This window comes from Rhinoraja longicauda, chromosome 33 (genome assembly GCF_053455715.1).
Source record: "Rhinoraja longicauda isolate Sanriku21f chromosome 33, sRhiLon1.1, whole genome shotgun sequence".
In the NCBI taxonomy this organism is placed as follows: Eukaryota; Metazoa; Chordata; class Chondrichthyes; order Rajiformes; family Arhynchobatidae; genus Rhinoraja; species Rhinoraja longicauda.
This window is the reverse complement of record NC_135985.1, coordinates 15,670,027-15,693,335: the sequence shown is the minus strand read 5'-3', so window position 1 is coordinate 15,693,335 and position 23,309 is coordinate 15,670,027. Positions and strand designations below refer to the sequence as shown.

Genomic DNA, 23,309 nt, shown 5'->3' with positions numbered 1-23,309 from the left:
GTCCAAAGTATTAGCTCTGGAAGTGTATTACATTTGTCTCGTGGGACACAGCAAATACCGTGGGTGCAGATTTTCCCAAAGAACTAACTACAGATGCTCCCTGACTTACGATGCTTCGGCTTACGATATTTTGACTTTACCATGGTGCAAACACTGGGCAACAGCAGCGAGCCGCAGCTCACTTCCGGCCATGTGATCAGGTGTATGAAATGCATTTTGACATAATATTTTCAGTTTACGATGGGTTTATCGGAACGTAACCCCATTGTAAATTGAGGAGCACCTGTACTCATCAAGGAAGACAGTTACTTTGCAAAACAAGCATTTAACAAATCTGTTTCAATGTTTCAGAAAAAGATGCCCTCAAGTATGTTCATCTTGAGGGATCAGAAATCAATTTCAGGCTTCAAGGAACCCTTACTATTCAAATTAATAGTGTTCTCACTTCCAAGTTGACAAATGAGGCAAGGTTTGATGAAGTAGACTAGCATGATATGGAAGAGTTATTGGAAGCTCACTCTGAAGAGCTTACAAAGGAGAATATCAGAGATTACACATCTGAATCTTATATGTTTCATTTATAAATAGGTGGAAAGGTTTTTTTTTGTAGCTCAACTCTACTTAATGTTAATAAAGTGACATTTTTATCATTTCAGATACCTTTATTGATGTACATGTATGTTTAGGTACTTTTAACTGAAATTCTTCAGGACTGAAAGTTATCCAGAATTTTGACATTTAAATTAATGGAAAAAGTTTTTTTCTCTTAAATTCAGTTCAACAAAAACATTTTCCAGCAATGCTTTCCTTTCATGAATAAATGAATCCTTGTATTCAAGTCTTTCTTTTATGGAAAAAGTTTCTATAGCATAAATACACATGTAAAGCCCCTGACCCACTTGGGCAATTTTTTAGGCGACTACAAGAGACTAGGCTGTCGCCACACGGTCGCCGGGGTGTCGCCAATGATCATAGCTTGACGTCTCCTGACGTAGGTGCTGTCGTTAGGTTGTCGCCAGGTGACGTAGGTTGTCGCCAGTGCTGACTTCGGTGAATTCCATCACCGGCATCAAAACCAGAGGCCAAAATGATGTGAATTATCTTCAGTTGTCACCGACAGGGTTGTAGGTTGCCGTAGCTTGTCGCAGGTAGACATAGGTTGACTTCAGTTGTCGTAGTTTGTCGCCTGTGTGGTCGTAGGTTGTCGTAGGCACGGTCATAGGTGGACGTCCTAAGTCACGACGATTGGGTCGCCGGTTGTCGTTAGCTTGACATCGTCTAGGTGGTAGGTCGTTGTAGTTTGTCGAGATATTGTCGTAGGGGGTGTCCAGTCGCCGGTTTTTCGGCAACCTGCTACGACAATGACAGTCGCCGGCAGTCGCCTAAAACATTGCTTAAGTGGGACAGGCCCTTAAATATCCCAATCATAGTTTAAAACATTTTCAGTCCTTTGTTAGTAAATCTAGTTTCCTACAATGACTCGCTGTGAATGTAACTTAATTATTTTGAATGTTGGATTCATAAAAAAATGTATGCAAATTGTTGCACAGCAATGTATTCAATCAGGTATGTAGGTTAATTGGCTGGGTAAATGTAAAAATTGTCCCTAGTGGGTGTAGGATAGTGTTAATGTACGGGGATCACTGGGCGGCACGGACTTGGAGGGCCGAAAAGGCCTGTTTCCGGCTGTAGATATATGATATGATATGATATGATATGAAACAGAAACAGATTCAACAGTAACCTACCTCCACTCTGAAAAACAGTTCATTGCGACTTTATTTTGCCATTAAGCCACTTTGTTAGCCACACTGCCTTTTAATTGATAGCTTCAACCTTGCTGACTAGCACTTTATCTGGTATTTTATCAGGTGGATATCAGTGGACCTGACATATTCTCACTGATGAGAGAAAAACCCCCCCAACTTATTGGTGGAAGAACTCAGTTGGTCAGGTAGCATCTGTGGGGGGAATGGATAAATAAGGTTTATTCACAAAATGCTGGAGTAACTCAGCAGGTCAGGCAGCATCTCGGGAGAGAAGGAATGGGTGACGTTTCGGGTCGAGACCCTTCTTCAGACTGATGTCGGGGGTGGGACAAAGGAAGGATATAGGTGGAGACAGGAAGATAGAGGGAGATCTGGGAAGGAGGAGGGGAAGGGAGGGACAGAGGAGCTATCTGAAGTTGGAGAAGTCGACGTTCATACCACCGGGCCGCAAACTACAAACTGCCCAGGCCCGGTTTTCAGGTCAGGATCCTTTTTCAATCTGAAGGGTCCCAACCCACCAAGTTCCTTCAGCACTTTGTTTGATTCTCAAGATTCCAGCATTTTGTGTGTCCACTCTCATTGGTGGTCTCTTCCACTTAGGACTATGCAGGTTGAACCAAGAATTTAATGGCCTTAGTGCTGTAATGATTCTTTGAATCAACACCATTCTAAAGGAACTGCCAGACAAAGCACATTAGTTACAGTCACATTAAAGTCTAGCTTCACCCTTCTGTAAATGCAGGTATTTATTCACAAAATGCTGGAGTAACTCAGCAGGTCGGGCAGCATCTCAGGAGAGAAGGAATGGGCGACGTTTCGGGTCGAGACCCTTCTTCAGACTGAGGGCTTCTGTAAATGCAAATTCCTTTCAAACATGACCAGTAAAACTTCTAATCCTTTATTGGACCATGCGTATTCGACAACAATTCAAGTAAATGCTGCGCATTTTACCATAATACAACTGTTAAAACTGAAACCCTAGCTTTGTATTCATGGAATGCAGAAAATCAGCTGGAAAGATCCATTTTGTGACCTTTGAAACTTAACTTGTGGCAACACACTTGAGTTACACCAGCATTTTATGTCTAAATATGACATCAAGTTGTATACTTAAATATGAGCATAATACCAGCAGTATTAAGCACAGAAAGCCCAGAGAAATTAGGTAAAGGGGTGAAGTGATGAGGAAGGAGAAGGCAAGCAAAATGGGATTGACATCCTAACAGATACCATCTCCCACCTGAATGACCTCTGAAAACTTGGTCAAGAATGAAAATCTGACACTTTTCAAGTGAGTGAGGCTACAGAATATTAAGGATCAATAAAAAGGGGGTAGGCAAAAATAAATTACTGAACCATTGAATTTCACTGCATAAATACAATTTCCAGACCTGGTAACCTAGCTTCAAGAATTAAAATATAGAATGAATTTAATTTATATATGACATATCATGAAGAATACAGACTTTATAGACAGATTTTAAAAGCATCAAACATCCTAGATTGTTAAATTTAAGCAACATTGCAATTCCACAGTGGTTTAGAGGAACTGGACAGTTAAATAAAACAGCTTTAAGGATCAAACATTAAGTGAACACAACATGAGATTTTACTGTCCAAGAATTCCACCCTGGTCTCAAAGCAAAAATATTCTTAGGGTACAAAGTACCTTAGATTTTAAATATTACGTCTTCACAGCCATCAATGTATTGCAGCAAAAGTAGCTTTGACTGCTGATCAATGTAGCAGCATAACTCAGAGGATACTACCTTAATTTGCTATAGAGGACAGTCTTTAGTCAGATGAGATGGATTGGATTCAACAGAACTTAATTCAGCTTAATTCATCAGATCTTGTCCAGGTTGGCAGACTTGGAACTTGAATTAAACCAACAAGAAAATGCTTTGGATTCCATTTTCCTTACAGATCCAGTCTCAACACCATCCATTTGCACCTTTCACAGGAATGTGAAGGATTGCACAGTCAGGCGAAAACCAAGGGTTAACTCAAAGAGTACGAAGGCTTGAGGAAAGACCGTTGGTTGGTGCTGCCACGAGGAACTGGAAGTGGCATTACCCCAGGCCGCCTGGTACCCGTGCTCGGTCCATGGCTGAAATGCTTGGAACTTGTTGGATTCTTCACATTGGAGCTGTGTTGAGCAAAACCAGAACATCAATATATACCCCAGAAGCCTCCGCCACACAGCACAGGTAAATATATCGAGAGAATGCTCCCAGAACTGTGACCAACAACTAGCACACACCATCTTCCAATGACCGCCCTGTTAATTCAGGTTTAGTTTAGTTTAGATATACAACATGGAAATAGACCCTTCGGCCCACTGAGTCCATGCCAACCAATGATCATTCACCTAAACTAGTTCTATGCAATCCCACTTTCTTATCCACTTCCAACACATCAGGGGTAATTTTACAAAGGCCAATTACCTACAAACTCTTTTTGGGATGTGGGAGGAAACTGGAGCATTTGGAGGTCACAGGGAGAACATGACCGTTTTGTATGATCTAGCTTCACTCTGAGGAGGTGTGAATTCAGAGTGTTGGATTCATTCACTCCAATTGTGAAAAATAACAGGCCAATCATCTTACTATTTGCAGCACTCCGGGGTGTAATAAGTGTCCAGTAAGTCTATTAACATAATAATTAGGGAGAGCCCAAATTGTCTCCCTTGTCAAAAAAGTGAAGATCAATGTCATGAGATGTTATTCGTCCTGTGCCATTTTAAAATGCTGGGTAAGGGTTCCCTCCAGTGGCTCATCTGGAAATGACTGATTAGCACATAACCAGAAGAACAAGCCCCTAAGTTCTGATTTAGCCTCAGCACCTTTATGTCGGGGCAATTAAGAGGCAAATGTGTGTATTCCTACTATTAGTCTTCTTGCTCTGCCACTCATTAAATGTTAGCCAAAACTCTGCAAGTCCAATATTCAAATATAGCTAATATTAGCAGGGAACATATTTAATTAAGCCAAGACCAAATTGATATAATCAATGTTGAATTATAACTGGCTTAATTGGACAGACTACATTTTCTCATTCTAAAATAAACAGATTCTGTGACACACAGCATGTGACTTACACTCCATATATAAACTTAATTCCCAAACTTTCAACTTTTATGACTTCAATCAACAACTATACTGCATAATCATCAACAACTCCTTACGTCATTAGCCAGCTTTAATGTGACAGTGCTGTCTCGTGAGAATAATGATTTTTAAATTTGAGGAACATTCATGAAGAGTCATATGTCACCAGCAAGATGGGAATGAAGAGGAGAGATTAATTTTTTTAAAAGACAGAAGAAAGGGTGTTTTGTGCACCATGTTTGACTTTAAACACCCGGATCTTGATTTTGGAGCCTCCATCTGCAACTGGCTTCTGGACTACTTGACCAGCTGACATCAGTCAGTTTGAATTGGTCACAGTATTTCCTCCACCTTGACCCTCAACACTGGTGCTCCTCATGGTTGTGTGCTCAGTCCCCTGCTCGACTCCTTGTACAGTCATGATGGTGTGGCCAAGTAAAGTACCAATTACATTTTTATGATACCACTATTGCTGACTGGATCAACGCAAGGAGATGGAGTGCAGGAAGGAGATTGGGAACCGCATATCTTGGTGTCAGAACTACAACCTTGCCTATAATGTCAGTAAGACAGAAGAATTGGTTGTTGACCTTGGGAAGATGGGGGTGGGATTGGGAAAAGAGTGAACATAATCCCGTCCTCCTCAAAATGGTTAGCTTCAGGTTTCTAGGCATCCGTGTCACCAGCAGCCTAACCAAGTCCCTTCATACTGATCAAGAAAACACGTTAGTGTATTTTCTTTTTTGTGTCTGAGAAGATTTGGCATATTCTCTCGAACTGCTATGTCTCAGAAGCATCTCAGGCTGTTTTGGCAACTGCTCTGCTGTTGACCACCTGAACCTACAAGAGTGGTTATACAGCCCAGTCCATCACAGGCTTGCCACTTTCTTCTTTCAAGCCCATCTTCACAGTGCTTTGCATCAGGAAAGCTGGAAGCATTGCCAAGGATGCCTGTCACCATGGCCCCGCACTTTTCTCTCTTCACCTTCTAGGAGAAGATACAGGAATTTTGAAGTTCAGCCATCCAGGCTGAAGAACAGGTTCTTCCCCACTGCTTTCAGGGTCTTAAAGCAATCACAACCTTCAACCCCACTTCCTGGAGATGCAGCCACGTACTCATACTCTTAACTTTACTTCCTTCAGTTATTCTATTATTGCACATTAGTACTTTCTCTGCATTACTTCAGATGCACTATAATCTTTGCACTCTTCTGAAGCTTTTGTTATCATATCTATCATCACCAAGGATACTTCTTACTTGATGAGCTTAATGTGAACAAGGGATTTCATTGCACCCTGGTGTATGTGACAATAGATCTGTTTACTCTAATCAACATTCATTACAGGAACAGTATTTCAACATAGATTATAACAAGATTACATAATGCAGGCTATTTTGTGGGCAAAGGAACACTCACCTTCTTGAAGGTTGCTGGCTATTGGATCCAGTTTTCCGTCTCTTTGTCCTCTTGTAATGTGGGACCCTTTTTCGCTTCCTCATGGAGCCACCTTTGCCTTTGTTGAAGTACGCCGAGGTTTCCTCCGACTCCTCTTCATCCCGGTTTCCCTGGCAGTCTATCCAGCCATTGGGAGCATCGGCTCCAACAACGTCCTCTTCTGTTGGGCCACAAATATGACATTGTAAAATGTGAGTATAGAAGAGTTTTACCGTAGTGTAACTTACACACTTCAACAACTCATAAACATACCTCAGAAGTGAAGGTACCAAGGTCAGTCCCCAATCTGCCGCCCATTATTTTTACATCAATGAGTCCATTCGAAATTCTGCTGCCCGACTCCTAATTTGCTCCTGATTAATCTAATCACCTTGCACCTTTCTCCACCTCACCTCTCACAAGAAAATAGGAACAGGCTATCACATCCTTCAAGCCTGCCTCACCATTTAAATAATCAAGGGTTACAACTCCTCTCTTCCCTTCTATGTCGTTTCTTAAAACTCCTTTCTCCTTTTTTTATGCCATTTATTCCTCGATCTATTAAATAGTTATCCATCTCCATTTTAAATACATAATAATCCAGCTCTAACCACCTGCTGGGACAGAGAACTCTAGAAATTCACCATCCTCTGCAACAATTAATTTTGAGAAACCAGAGTTTTAAATGACTGGCCCTGCCTTGCATTATGTCTGCTTGTTTAAGACTGTTCCACTACTGGAAGCATCTCAACTTCTAGCCTGCATATTTTACATCATAACAGGCCAAATCGATTGCAAAGAGCTTTGTAATATCCTGTGAGGAAAAACATAAAGCTGCTATAATAATGCAAGTCATTCCCTTCTTTCTGAACATTCCCAATAATACAGCATGCAAGAGAGACTTCCCTTACCTGGCAACTGCCATTCGGAATATTTTTGGAGAACTTCAACAAGTTCACCTCCGTATTTGTCCAGCTTATCCTCAGTAACTCCATCGATTTGCAGTAGGACCTCAGAGTCTGACGACAGTGACTCTGCATAAAATATATTTTACTCATCAACATTTTTTCAGGTACAACTAAGGCACCAGTGCTGACTGTTTATCGGCAAGGGTTTCCATAATCTCCATTCATTGATTATTGTTTTGCACATTTTGATTTTGCTATTTTTAATTGTTTTCTCATTAATTCACTTTTATAAAGTAGATTCATAGGAAGATCAGATGTTGCTGAGTGAGGTGTACAAGAGGAATCATTCAAGCTTCTGTTAAGCAAAGCCCCTTCTCTATCCAGAGCCCCAAAACTCTACACCAAAATTTAAATTCAATTTGCCTAGTAGACTGAACATTCAACCACATATGAGCAGTACAAATGTCAAAAGGACAAAGGTTATTTTATGTTTAAAAGATGGCAAGACACCCACTTTCAATGCACCTCATGACTCTTCATAGCATTGATGTGGTTGGGAAAGTACGCAAAATATTTGAGAAACCCAAGCACAAAAATCTAAGCTGATACTCTAGTGCAGTACTAAGGCAAAACTGTACTGTTGGAGATGCTGGGTTTTATTTGAATATCACACAAGCAATATGGAGTGCGGGTGGAGGGGTAAAGAATTTGTCTCCTCATATCTGCTCCACCATTTAATAAGTTCACAGCGAACCTTTCACCGTGTACTCAATTTTCTACATGGCCTTTGATTCCTAGATGAATCATCAGCCTGTGATTCAGCTAAATTTAAATAATCTCAGAACACTATTCGTATTTATCACTCAACCAACATCGTAAATAAATCAACTACTCATCGTCACGTTGCTGTTTGTGGGAGCATTCTGGCTGTAAATTGTTGGCATGTTTAGAGTCTTACAGTAAAATGGCATGAAAACAGCTCTTTCAGCCCAACTCATCCATGCTGACCAAGATGTCCATTTTAGTGAGTAACATTTGTCTTCAGTAGCTTCACATCTCTAATCTTTTCCTATCCTTGTTTTCTTTTTATACCATAATTAATACAATTCACTTACTGGCGTAAACAGTTTTGAAACATTGAGAATGCAAAACATAATAATGACACAAAACATTATTTTTCTTTCATTAGAACCATCATCAGGAATCTCACCGCTTTAAAGAGCGCTGAATGTGGTCTGTAGATGGCAGCAAAGCCATGCTCCTGCACTACATTAACATTAAAATCACACAAGCTAGTTATAGTTCAATGACTCAGACAACCTACTACTTATCTATTTTATCCAACAGTACCTGCAATTCTTTTGATGGTGGCAGTGTTAAAAATGTTGAAGTAATGGACCCCATAGACTTTGCCCAGACGTTTGCAGAGTTCGGTCAGCTCAGCGAGACACTTCTTCACCATCTCCTCCCGTTTGGAAATGTTCTTTGTCATTGAGCTTCTCTGCTTCCTGATGCTGCTGGCATTGTCCGTCTCCTGAAAGTCCACCTTGGATCACAAAAACACGTCGTTATACAGTTGCTCAAAAGATCAGGTCATCCAAATACTTCAATGGAACACACTGGAGAGGATAAGCACAAACAATACTATAAATGCAGGGCAGTGCTACAAGTTCAATATAAGAATTAACTTACTTGAAGGAAACCCATCAGAACCTGCTGCGCTTTTTCACCTACGTTTGCATAAGCAATCGCTTGGTCATTGACTGTGATGTATAAATCCTCTCTCAGAATTTTGTCTAGAACCAATTTCCGAAACAGTCGTTCCACATTGTGACGGGTGTATGCAGCACCTGCTCCAAATATACCCGATTGGATCCTGGCATTTTTACACCCTGTGGGAGAAAGGCAAGTCAACTTTTAGGCTAGTTGACAATTGGTCATGTTCCCCAAATCCTAGGGAACGGGGCTTGCAGCTGGTCAGCACTGAAGAGACAAGAAATACATGGCTTTGTGTGCTCATGAAACACAGAAATATAGCCAATTTAAATACTTCACAAACGGAGTCGGAGACTAATTTTCTGCTTTGTGATTTTTGTCCGGGTTCTACCTTAAGAAAAGAGCCTACATTTTTATAACACCTTTCACAAGAAAGAAACTGTTGGATCAGAATGAACAGGCATAAATGAAGAAGTTCAAACAGCAAAAGAGCCCCTTATAACAAACACAAGGAGCAACCGTTGCCTGTCATTTGCTACATTCAATAATCTGGAAACAAACTTCACTCACCGAGGTAGATATCGATCAGCATGTTCAGGGTGAGCCTGCTAGAAGGCTGGTCCGCACTGTACTTTCTTCCACTGCCACCACTGCAATTCTCCTGAACAAAGCGTACAACTCTCTTCACTTCCTCCGTCACGTTTTTGGTCTTATAATTCTACAATAAGGACAGTTAGCAGTGATAGAGTTCAAAACAAAAAGAACAATTTAGAACATTGTGCAGAGAATCAATTTAAGAAAGAATAGCTACTCAAAGAAAACTCTTAGTACAGTGGATGGGATTTGTATTGTGTTTCCAAATAAACAGATTAACGTCGATTGAACAGTGGTAAAAGTGTCACCATAGATTTAATGGTTTGAATGGACTCCTCCTGTGCTGTGCTGTTCAGTGATTGTATGATATTCACCTGAGCAATCATATTAAGGGTGTGGGAGTATTGAAGTCACAGTGCTGACCACCAACACGGAGATTGTAAGTTCAAATCTCAAAATGGCAATTTGTGGCAAAGATAAGCAAAAGACACATATGTACACACATCCATTCTTCCGTGTATGGGCTGTGTCTCCATTCACGGGATATAGCAATTCAAGCAACTATTGTCCATTCCTAATTTTCCATCAAGAGGTGACGGGCAATCGCATAATGATGCTCCCAGCACCTGCTGCCCTTATCTTTTTTGGTGGCAATAATTTAGAGGGTGCTGTCAAGAGTAGCCAAGGCACGTTTGTGTAGTACCTTTTGCAGATGGTACACAGGGCAGTGGCAGAGGGCGTGAATGATTAGCACGACAGGTGTAGTGCCAATCATAAATGCTGCTTTATCCTGGATGGTGTTGAGTTTTTCAGTGATGTTAGAGCTGCACTCATCCAGGCAAGTGGAGAGTATTTCACCACAGTCATAACATGATAATGGATGGATTTGGAACTTCAGAAGATAGTGTTCATTATAGGGGACACAGCCTGACATGCTCTGTTGGCCACAGTATGATTGCTGATTAAGCTACATTTCTGGCTAATGGCGAGTCATTGTGATGTTGATGGTAGTTCTCATGATGGGAATGACAAAGTGATAGACTCTCCCTTGTTGGAGATGGTTATTGCCTGACAACAGAATTCCAGCTCCTGATGCTGTGGCACAGCATGTTGGAACATTGACATGTGGTTGTCAATTAATAGTGACCATTAATATGAATATAGGGCGAGAATACAGTCTATACTGAATGGTGCATCACCGCCTTCAATGAGTCCATAGGTAATAATCCGATTCTGCAGGCAATCACTGACTAGATGCAATTAACATTTCCAGTGCATAGATTTCCCTAAAATGGCAGGTTTTACGTGCATATGCTATGGTTTGATTGGAACAGATGCAGACGTGTTCTTCATGATCATGCTTGCTGTGCATAATACACATCTATTAAACACCCACCCTTCATCATAAAACTGACTTTAGGTTAGTTTTATGAAGGAGGAATTAACACATTCAATCATATGTACAGAAGCAAGCCATTTATCCCGCTGTGCCCTCCTAAGTAGTCAACAATTACTGCACCATTCCTTCCCCATAGATCTGACAATTTGTGTTTTCTAACAATTCATTCAATTCCATTTTGAAGGTACCTGGAAAATCTCTCCCTTTCTCTTTCAGGCAACACAATCCAGATCACAACAAGAAGCCCCATTAAAAAAAAATTCCCATCTCCCCTCAGGTTCTTTTGTGAGTGATCTTAAGTCTACGCTCTCTGGTTACTATCCCTCTTGCCATTGGAACAACAGTTTCTCCTTATCCATCATACCAAAACACTTCACTTGTATTTCAACACCAATAGTCATCGTTAAATAATAGTATTTCAGTATTAGTAACAGTGGTTATTATTTCAGTATTAGTACAAGAGGTTAGTATTGCAGTATTACCATTTTAGTACCAGTAAAAGTAGCCAATAATTTAGTGTAACATACATTCTTCCGGACACAGTTGTCACAAGTTACGTCTGGGTGCTCTTTGCAGTACTGGGTGTTGAAGCCATTTTCCCCAAAGTAGGAAAGCAGCTGTATCCTGCGGCACTCCACCACATTCTCGCAGTAATGGACCATATTGTACAAGTTGTTGAAGTGAGTCTGCTTGGTGAACTGGTTCCCGTCCTGATTCACTGCAGAGAACACATCATTTTTAGTTCAGCTGACACATGGATGTTCTGTTTATAATTCCCCCCATACAATTCAAGTTTGCACAACTTTATACCCAAGATTGCTGCAAGGATTCACAGATAAAATAACCAGATAAGTCAGAGATCATGAGGTTTCCTATGTTAACTTGGAGTAATAAGGCTTCCTTTTAATCAAGGAGGTGAAGAAAGAAACTAAGAAATGATAAAATTTGATTTTAAAAGCCTAGAACAACCAAGGACCTACAGGAATGAAATTTTACACAGGTTTCAATTATTCCTTTTCTGGGTGACTATCATGGGATGACATTGGAAATCATAAATCTTAAACATCAATCCTAACTTCCTGCAGTGTTCAATCTATTTTCACGATGAAAACGACTAGATTTATTGAAACTGAAGCTAGTTAAGACCTATCTTCCATTTTAGTAGGGCACAACTCATTCTGTAACAATTCCCCCTTGCCACAAGTTGCTGTGCTCATCAAGAGCCAAGTATAAATCTTGCTGTTATTTCCTCAGAATATCCTGGGCAGTTCTTTTCGTGCTGGTGTTTTAAAGTACAATGATCATATTGGGGCTACAATGCACAGCCCTGGACACTGGATTATTCTGCCCAGGAAGTTGACACAACCAATCCATGTTTGCATGTATGCATGCATTGTATAATGAAGACAAATAACGCGCATTTATATCAAGCCTTCCCTGATCTTATGAAATTCGCAAAGTCTTAAACCAAGATCCTCAGATGACACTCTCCTCACAAATGCATATCTGGAACATTCCGACTTATATCTGAGGTAATAACAAATTCTATTCTGTTGTCTTGGATGGGGACATAAAGAACTGCAGATGCTGGTTTACAATAAAAGACACAAAGTGCTGAAGTAACTCAGAGGGTCAGGCAGCATCTCTGACATTTCGGGTCAGGACCCTTCTATAGTCTGAAGGGTCCCAATCAGAAACGTCACCTGTTCATGTTCACCAGAGATGTTGCCTGATCCGCTGTGTCTCTTTCTGTGTCTTGAATGGGGTTGGGTCACAAGAGCATCAATAATGGTGAATGGGAATTCTGAAAAAGCATCTTCCCACCACAGCATCTCCCCACTCCCATGACAAAACCTGTTTCACACAGACCAAAGACGTTGACCAGATGCCTCAACTAAGTTTAGTGCCTTGCTCTGATAAGCTTTTAGCAACCATCGATGGCAGTTCCTTACTCACTCTGGATAATGCGCCGGATCCTGGTGACGTCACTGTAGCTGTAGAAAAGAACACAATGCGAAGTTTCCCCATCTCTTCCTGCACGACCTGACTCTTGGTAAAACCCTTCCATGGACTTGGGTAGTGTGGCATGGATCACATAGCGAACATCTGGCTTATCAATCCCCATACCAAATGCAATTGTGGCACAAATCACCTAATGGAACACACAATTCCCAGATGAGACAGGTAATCATCCTGACAGTCCTTAATCCTACCAACACCCCTGTGTACTATACAGTGACTTCCTTTTTACGATTCAGATTTTCATGGCATTTTGCTTCCACAGAGAAAAAAATCGAACAACTTCACCTCGTGTCACAGCATGCTTATTTGCCCTGTACAAAATTTCTGCTGCAGAGTATTGATTGCTTTTTAAAAATAATCACTTTAATATTGGCAAATCTAGAATTTCCTAGAATCACAGGCTTATATGATTTTAATTATATAGGCAGTTAAGTAGTCTGAGTGAAGAAGTCAGGGTTTATTCTCATTCTTTTTCAGTATCTGGTCTTACCGTCAAGGATAACATTTAATGCTCAATCCTAATTGACTTTGAGGTAATGGAGGTGGTGAACTCTCTCACTGAACCACTACCATCCATTGAATTATTGTGTTCTGTTTTGGGGAGGGAATTTCATGTTTAGATTCAGTGATAATTAATATGTGGTCTTTTGCGTCTCTAATATATTTCTAAGTCAGGACGTGTACATGCGGAGGGAGACAGTTTACATGTATTTGCTGCCCTTGCCCTTCTTGGTGGTAGGGGGGGGATGCATGTTTGGGAGGTGCTTCAGAGTAAAATGAGTATGCATTTTGTAGATGGCACATCCAACAGCCACTCTGCACCAGTAGAGGAGCAAGTATGAATGGGATGCCAATCAATTGAACTGTTTTGTCCTAAATGATGATGAGCCTCTTGAGTTGTTGAAACTACACTCATATTGCCAAGGAGTACTCCATCACACTGTTGTCTTGTACCTTGTAGATGGTGAAAAGGTTTTGGCTATCAGGAGACGTGCCACTTACTGCAGGATACCCAGCCTCTGACCAACTTTTGTGGTCACAATATATATCTGTGACCCAAGGATATTAATAGTGGGAAACTCAGCAATGATAATGCCATTGATTTGATGAACACTCTCTTGTTTGAGACAGGTATCTGTCTGGCACTGTTATTTTCAGGGAAGAAATATAAATCTCCTCAAAATTAGGAGGATGTTTGACAGGGTAGACAGTGAGGCCTGGTTAAAGATAAAGGTTGATGGGGAGAAACAGTTTCCAAGTGACAGAAGTGTCAGGAACCAAACGATAGGAATTAAAAGTGACTGGTCAAAGAATCAAAGAGACAAGGAGAATCTGTTTAAAAGAACTAACCATTACAATTTGGAATATGTTGCGTTAAGGGGCAATGGAAGCAGATTCAACCAGAACTTTCAAACATTGGTGAAGGATGAACTAGGGGAAAACAAGAGCTAAATAAGTACTTCTGATCTTTCAAAAGCAGTGTGACTGATGAACTAGATAGGTTCCTTCTGCCACGAATCGTTACACCTATAAGATGCACCAAAAAACAAACAAAAAATTCCCTTCAGGTGTTACCTTTTTCCTGGTTGAAAAACATCACTGCAGATAATTATTACAAGCCACTGTAACATAATAAAGCTAAACATCACAGGCTGGTTCTCAGGCCTTTTTACCTGGCAGCCATCTTGGTTAATCCACTTGTTTTGCACCATATCCCTGATGGAGTCCTCCAGGCCAGCATGATATGCTAGACCAGCTATCCCGTTCCTCTTCAACTTTTCAGCTACAGTGTCGCACTCACGCCGAGACAGACAATAAATAATTCCAGAATCGTCTGTTAATGATGGAAACAAAGAAGTTAATGCAGCACCAAAATGTGCCAAGTACCAGTGTGGTTGAGGGCAGTAAGGATAACCCAAGTTAAAACAGGAACTAGCCATTAGATGACAACAGGGTTTGACAGTCAATTAGGGTTTGATTAGATGTCTCTCATAGGTATGAGCAATTCAGTGAAACCATCAGATGAAAGAAAAAAAATGTCTGTCATTTTCTCTTTGTATAATAGCTTGAAGATGCTACAAGACTGAAATTCAAGAATGTCTTTCACGCACTTTCTAGGATGTACGTAAACCAATGGTTAAAACATGGAAGAATGGGCGTGACAGTGCACCAATGAAGGTCAGCATTCTCCAGCAAGATGAGTGAAGGTGAACAAGGCTGGTGGCGCCATCTTGCAGGTGGGATTAAACCAAGCAACATCTGCTCCCTCAAGTGAGCAAGTGGTGGAGTTCTCCCACCGAGACAGCTCAATCAATATCACCAAAACATATTCTATGATCATTTTTATGGAACCGATTGTGGGAGCTTGATGGGAACATTAGCTCTGTGTTTTCTCCTTTATGTAAGTTACTATTTAAAAAAAATTAGTTATGAAGAGCTCCAAGACATTGAGGTTGTGAAATTGAATATCTTTCTCTTTGACCGTAAGCATCAATCTCAATACATGTGGGGAGGGGAAGAACAGAATAGGCATGACATTTTGCTTCCATCACAGCAGAGATTGTGCATCCAAGTCCTATTGTGTTCTGAGATATTGTGCATTGTTTATGTGCCCATACATAAGCACCAACTTTCCTTACAGGCAATCAGGATGCAGTCTAGAACTAATTTCATTTCACAGCATTAGCACAGTGGATTACAAAGATACGTCATAATGGATTGATTGTGCTGGAGGATTGGCTGTGAAAATCTCCTTCAGGTTTTTACCATCCAAATGCACACCCCTCTGTGCACTTTAATAAAATCCACTTTTTTCTAAATAGCAATCAGAAGGAAGTTTGATGGGAGTATCTCTAAAAGGAGGTTGCATGCGATTCTTACTTCACTGCCAGTGATTTCCATTTCAGTGATAAAACAGAATATAAAAGGAAAACAGGGACCAACTGATATGTTAGCCTGACATCATTCATTTCAGCCAAACTGCAGTATTTCCGAATTTGCTGTTGACACAAGACACAGTGGAAATGCAAGTTATTATGAGGATGCAATGATGCTTCAAGGGAAAATAAACGAGCTGAGTGAGTGGGCAACAACATGGCAGATGGAATACAATGTGAAAAATGTACGGTTACTCTCTTGAGTAGAATGATGATGCTTTAATGCACCTTGATATCATTGTTTCTAAATCACTGAAAGCTAATGTGGCGCAACTCGCAATGAGGCAGGGAAATGGCATGCTAGTCTTTATTGAAAGGATATAGTTTAGTTTAGTTTAGAGATACAGAATAGAAACAGCCCCTTTGACCCATTGGGTCCACGCAGACCAGCAATCACCCGTTTGCATTAGCTCTATGTTATGCCATTTTCTCATCCACTCCCTACACACTGCACAATTTACAAACGCCAATTAACCTACAGGCTTGCAAGTCTTTGGGATGTAGGAGGATACCAAAGCAACTGGAGGATACCCACACGGTCACAGGGTTTGGGTAGATGTAAGAGAATGTTTCCTTTGTCTGAGGAGCCTGAAACTAGAGGGTCACAGTCGCAGAATAAGGGTCAGGCCATTGAGGATGGAAATGAGGTGAAATTTACCGCAGGAAAATGATACGGAAGATCTTGTGGAGCATACTCAAGGAGCATCCTGATCATTTTTCTGTGTGCATGTCAATTTCAAGGGTGTAATATTGAGACGCAAACAAGCACACAAGGCAGCAAGTCAGTGTACATGAACACAGATTAAATTGATTTGAAGTGTAATCACTAACTAGGTCAACAATATATAGTAGCTATTTTGCGTAAACAAGATCCCTATAAACAGAACTGACCAGTTATGTAATTGTTTACTGATTGGTGCTAAATTTAAAGATGATATTTGTTAATAAAATAAATTCTGGAGATAATTGTTGGAATAAAAGCTGGCATAATCAGTTACTTTAGGCGTGCTATCACTTCTCTGTCTCTCCTTCTCTCAAGATATGACTAGTCATAAACGTCAGTGATGATCTATTACATTTATGGGGCATCACAGCCTGAAATACATCAGTGAGTCATGGAGCCCATATAAATACTTAGCTCCAAATATACAAAAGAAGATTAAACTGTCAAAAGTCATTGGGCTGTGTACAGAAATGATCAGAACTGCATGCAGACAGCCGCAGGCACAGCAGCATACAAGCCGAACGATACTCACGTGGGTAGTTCTTTTTGATCCATTCTATGCAATCTTCAGCAACCTTCTTGGGCTTTTTCGGCAGGACCACGTATTTCAGGTTGTGCCTATTGAAGCTCATGGTGAACCTGCAGAGATTCAATATGAAGCCTCTGTCTTTGATAATAAAAAGAGGTGGTGGCTGGGTCCCAGGGGCCCATGCCAAACTCTAGGCTCAATGCATATTGCAAATCATGCAAAGGTGATTTTCTAAATTTAAATGCCTCATTGTGAGAACTGCAGAATACATAACCGTGGAAACGAGAGGTTTACATCACCCTGTCAGTAGTGCCCAAGGGTATAGTTGGACAACTTTAAAATTAGATTTCTTTCTAATTCCTTGCAGGTATGGCACAATACTTTTACAGACAATATCTTTAACTGGTAAATTGTGATGTAAATGCCAATCTGCACACAACAAACTCTCGCAAACAGACAGATGCCCAAGTATTGTGTTAGAGATGTTAATTGAGGGATTAATATTGGCCAGGACCCTGAGAACTACCATGCCCTCTTCTAAATGGAGCAGCGGGCTTTTTTAAGCCCTCCTGTGGGAGAAAGAGGGATTATTATAGAAACATCATATCTGGAAGGTGGTATCACCAACATGCAGCACTTGCTCAGTGTTGCCCTGGAATATTAGCACAAATCATGTATTGAAGGCTAGTATAGCACCCGACCCCACAAATTTCTACTTTGAATGCCTGAAAGATGACACTTGAGGCAAAAGGGAAGAATTAAAATAAACCTCTGTCACAACTACAATCCTTATTGGAAGGAAAATGATCTTCATTACAGTGAAATATGTTGCTATTGAACCGTGTAACATATTAAAATGACAGCTCAATGCATAGAATTACACAATGAGTGGTGGACACATGTAATATTAATGAGTAGCAGGATCTGGGGATCATCTACAATATTGAAAGTGTTACATTAGCATCACTTTTTAAGGTGAGACACTAAACAGACGCCTTACTTTCTTTTTTACATGAATAAAAAAGGAACAAGATAAAACTGGGCCAACATTTACAGCTCAATAACGATCACAAAACAGATCATGAAATCACTATTATGTCACTGATAATGGGATTTTGCTGCAAGCAGATTGGGTTAACAATTTTATTACCTCACAACACAGGCTAAATTGGAGGAACAGCATCTCATTTTTCACTTGGGCAGTTTACAGCCCAGTGGTATGAATATTGATTTATCTAACTTAAGGTAGCCCCGGCATTCCCTCTCTCTATCCCTCACCCACATAAGTCGCACTAGCTTCTCGTTTTCATCTAACAAACAACTAACAATGGCCTGTTTCCTTTATCATCGTTACTTTTTTGCATATCTTTCACTCATTGTTCTTTATCTCTCTACATCATCGCCTATATCTCTTGTTTCCCTTATCCCTAACCAGTCTGAAGAAGGGTCTTGACCCACAACGTCACCCATTCCTCTCTCCAGAGTTGCTGCTTGTCCCACTGAGTTACTCCAGCTTTTTGTGTCTACCTTCGGTTTAAACCAGCATCTGCTGTTCCTTCCTACACATTACATGCACAATATTGGTTGCCAGGTATTTTGAGAAGACGAAAAATAGAAATACAAATCTTTCTTACTTTCTGAATAGACGCATACAGTTAACTCATACACACAGAAACAACTCCTTTTCTCCCCATCCATGTCCATGCTGTCCATTGTACTCATCTACGCTGAACCTATTTACAAATAGATCCATGGCACTCTACGAACTGACAATTTAAGTACTTGACGAGACGCTTCTTAAATGTCATTAGATCATCTGTCTCCAAAACCTCTTCAGGTCTAGATTCCGATTTATTATTGTCATGTGTACCGATGTACAGCTTTTTATCCCAAGCAATTCACACTCCAAAAAAAGGTTTAAGTTCTTTAAGCAACACCATTTTAAAGCAAAGAGTACTAGGGACTGATGAGGACTAGTTTAAATGTTAGAACAAATCTTTGCACCCATGCGCCATGCACAGATAGATAAAGCCCAACACATGCTCGTACTACTGCCCTTTCAAGTAAACATATTTAATGGCTATCCAAACAAATCCAATATACCATAAATAATTACATTTAATCAAACTCATGTACAATAGATAGAGCAAAGGGGGAAAGATACAGTGTGCAGAATATAGTTCGTGTTGTAACGCTTCAGTTCCATAGACAAAGTTTAATGTCCACAAAGGGGAGAGATAAAGAACAATGAGTGAATGTGTGAAGGGGAGTACCCTAGCGAACGGAAGGACTGCTCAGAAGCATAACACAGGGGAAGAAGCTGTTCCCGAGTCTTGTGGAGTGCTCTTTCAAGCTTCTGTATTTTCTGCCGGACTGGAGCAGGGGGAAGGAGGAATGACCGGGGTAGATCAAGTCTTTGATTATGTTGGTTGCTTTTCCAGGGCAGTGTAAAGTGTAGATGAAGTCAAACGTGTGAAGTCTGGTCTGTGTGATGGACTAGGTTACGTCTACAACTCTACAATTTATTGTGGTCTTAGAGCTATTCCCAAACCAAGCTGTGATGCAATCCAACAGTATGCTTTCTATGGTACATCTGTTGAACATCGTTAGAATCAATGGAGACATGTCCAAATTTCCTCAATCTCCTCAGGAAGTAGAGGTGTTGGTGTTCCTTCTAGGCTGTCATATCAATCTGGCTGATCCACAACAGATCAGGGCCCTAGTGAGACCGCACCTGGAGTGCTGTGTGCAGTTTTGGTCTCCAAATTTGAGGAAGGATATTCTTGCTATTGAGGGTGTGCAGCGTAGGTTTACTAGGTTAATTCCTGGAATGGTGGGACTGTCCTATGTTGAAAGACTGGAGCGGCTAGGCTTGTATACACTGGAATTTAGAAGGAAGAGAGGGGATCTTATCGAAACATATAAGATTATTAAGGGGTTGGACACGTTAGAGGCAGGAAACATGTTCCCAATGTTGGGGGAGTCCAGAACCAGGGACCACAGTTTAAGAGTAAGAGGTAGGCCATTTAGAATGGATATGAGGAAAAACTTTTTCAGTCAGAGAGTTGTAAATCTGTGGAATTCTCTGCCTCAGAAGGCAGTGGGGGACAATTCTCTGAATGCATTCAACAGAGAGCTTGATAAAGCTCTTAAGGATAGCGGAGTCAGGGGGTATGGGGAGAAGGCAGGAACGGGGTACTGATTGAGAATGATCAGCCATGATCACATTGAATGGTGGTGCTGGCTCGAAGGGCCGAATGGCCTACTCCTGCACCTATTGTCTATTGGAAATATTATTGCCAAGGAACTACTCTGAAGAGAATTTGCTCCCAAAACTCCAAGAAACATTCTATCACTCAATTTAAACCGGTGCCCTCTTGTTTTAATACTCCCTTATCTGTCTTATCCATACCTCTCGATTTTAAATATCACATTAGTCTCACAGGTTTATTTAACGTTTTTCTTTAAAAGATAGAACAATTTGGATGCATTTAAAAGAAAGAATGGTCCTTTGCACAGAAAAAGCAAAATTAGTAGGAAAATATTTGAAACTCCAAGACTCCAAACTGTCTGGTGCTTTTGAAGAGTGCTTTCTTTTGTGTCGAACTGAAAGATTTATAAGCATCTGTAATTTTTAGAATGCATACAGGTTATGGTATTCCTGTGGCAATTCTGCTGGGGAGTTGGAAGACTGTGGTTTATGAAGGATAGGAGCATTATTCTATATTCAGGTGAAACTTGTGCATCTCTTCAGTCATAGATCTAATTGCCATGAGATTTGCCACTTAGATAAAGAAACCCTTACTCAATTCTGAAGAAAAGCAAGGAAATAATTTAACACCAATCAGGAAAAAAAGCAGAAGATATGTTTTAAATTGAATAGATAATAGTGTGTAATAAATATTATGAATCCATACATAAATGCTCCTCAACCTCATACCACTTTCGAAAAAGGAGGCTACATACTCTTGAGGCTTCAGCATCTTGAGCTGGTTGAGGATATCCTTCTGTACTCGTGGGGTAGCTGTAGCTGTCAAGGCCATCATCGGGGTGGAAGGAAACTTCTGCCGGAGTTCATTCAACCTCTTGTAATCTGGACGGAAATCGTGGCCCCACTGAAAGCAGAAACAGAAAGGGTTAACGTGTGACCAAAAACTTGGGGGATGGATGCAAGAAGCTGGAAGAAAAACTATTTGCCCACCGAAAAATTATTGTCCCCGAGGCATCAGAAATAAGGGCACTATTGACAAACAGCAGTAGTATTTCAGCCATAATAAACACGCTCCCCGAATAAAACCTCTTTCATGAGCAACAGACAACTAGAGAAAATTGACAAAATAAGATTTTATTACAATAAGATGAAAAAAATAATAAACAATGAAACCATGATCTTCAGAAATGCAAAAGGAGGGGGTGTGCATGGGTGGGGAAGGTTCTGTTGTTAACTTGCAGGAAAAGCTGCAGTTCTGAGCATTCTACTGATGCTGAACTTTGGAAGTAAGAATAGAAAGGCAGATTATTATCTGAATGGTGTCAAGTTAGGAAGAGGGGATGTTCAACGAGATCTGGGTGTCCTAGTGCATCAGTCACTGAAAGGAAGCATGCAGGTACAGCAGGCAGTGAAGAAAGCCAATGGAATGTTGGCCTTCATAACAAGAGGAGTTGAGTATAGGAGCAAAGAGGTCCTTCTACAGTTGTACCGGGCCCTGGTGAGACCGCACCTGGAGTACTGTGTGCAGTTTTGGTCTCCAAATTTGAGGAAGGATATTCTTGCTATTGAGGGCGTGCAGCGTAGGTTCACTAAGTTAATTCCCGGAATGGCGGGGCTGTCGTATGTTGAAAGGCTGGAGCGATTGGGCTTGTATACACTGGAATTTAGAAGGATGAGGGGGGATCTTATTGAAACATATAAGATAATTAGGGGATTGGACACATTAGAGGCAGGAAACATGTTCCCAATGTTGGGGGAGTCCAGAACAAGGGGCCACAGTTTAAGAATAAGGGGTAGGCCATTTAGAACGGAGATGAGGAAGAACTTTTTCAGTCAGAGAGTGGTGAAGGTGTGGAATTCTCTGCCTCAGAAGGCAGTGGAGGCCAGTTTGTTGGATGCTTTCAAGAGAGAGCTGGATAGAGCTCTTAAGGATAGCGGAGTGAGGGGGTATGGGGAGAAGGCAGGAACGGGGACTGATTGAGAGTGATCAGCCATGATCGCATTGAATGGCGGTGCCGGCTCGAAGGGCTGAATGGCCTACTCCTGCACCTATTGTCTATTGAACTGATCTTTCCAGGAAGACAATCACTCATCTTCTCTGGAAGATAGACACAAAATGCTGGAGTAACACAACGGGACAGGCAGCCTCTCTGGAGAGAAGGAATGGGTGACATTTCGGGTCGAGACCCTTCTTCAGACTGCTGTGTTACTCCAGCATTTTGTGTCTATCTTCGATTTAAACCAGCATCTGCAGTTCTTTCTAACAAGACTCATCTTCTCTCCTCTGCATCAGGGTATCTTCAACAAATTTCATATTTCTGTTCACTTTCCTCCATCAAATTTTACCATATGAACAGTCAGCTTAGACTGACATCTTGCAAGACAGGATCCACTTCAAACTGCTGCCACTACTGAGATCTCAATAAAAACATCTCAGAGGAGAGGATCTTTTGTTTGTACAAGCCACTGGGAGCTGTGATTTGCATCGTAAACTGCAGCCTACACTCATTTGGTGCTAATTTACAAGATGAATCATGGCTTTGAGCAGCAGGTATAATATTGAAAAAGATATTGCTCTCTGCTATTCCCCAAGGTGTTTGTCAGCTGAGTGCATCCTCCCACTCAAAACAAATTTATCTGCTAACTGCAGAATGCGAGCGGGTTTTCAAAAACGAGCAGCTCTCCACTAGGGGTGAGGCAGCACACAGGCTCCATCCCCTGTTAGCACCTCACAGCTGGGGTATAACAATCACTTCCGTCACCCCTAGAATGGGGAGAGTGGAAAACAGCAAAATGCTAGCGTGCCTGCTCCTCTTCGCTTAGTGAAAGCCACCCTTACACCTGCTGGAAAAGAGCAATCATCTCCTTAGTTAGATTTAGCTCTTTGGGCTAAAGGAATCAAGGGATATGGGGGAAAAGTGCCCCATCCACCACTGTACAAGTCAGCTCCCTGAA

At 41.0% G+C, this 23,309-nt stretch overlaps 1 protein-coding gene across 1 annotated transcript in view; it reads right to left on the bottom strand.

The window, feature by feature from the left end:
• Positions 1-3,077: 3,077 nt before the first annotated feature.
• Positions 3,078-23,309, bottom strand: part of blm (BLM RecQ like helicase) — a 42,023-nt gene continuing 21,791 nt past the window's right edge. The window contains exons 12-22 of the mRNA XM_078427504.1: positions 21,110-21,258; positions 17,147-17,253; positions 14,628-14,788; positions 12,889-13,084; positions 11,460-11,650; positions 9,510-9,657; positions 8,916-9,115; positions 8,574-8,769; positions 7,227-7,349; positions 6,298-6,496; positions 3,078-3,918 (exon numbers count right to left, since the gene is read on the bottom strand). Of these exons, the coding sequence (XP_078283630.1) occupies positions 3,771-3,918; positions 6,298-6,496; positions 7,227-7,349; positions 8,574-8,769; positions 8,916-9,115; positions 9,510-9,657; positions 11,460-11,650; positions 12,889-13,084; positions 14,628-14,788; positions 17,147-17,253; positions 21,110-21,258 (1,818 nt within the window). The 3' untranslated portion in view covers positions 3,078-3,770. The remainder of the gene's footprint in view (positions 3,919-6,297; positions 6,497-7,226; positions 7,350-8,573; positions 8,770-8,915; positions 9,116-9,509; positions 9,658-11,459; positions 11,651-12,888; positions 13,085-14,627; positions 14,789-17,146; positions 17,254-21,109; positions 21,259-23,309) is intronic.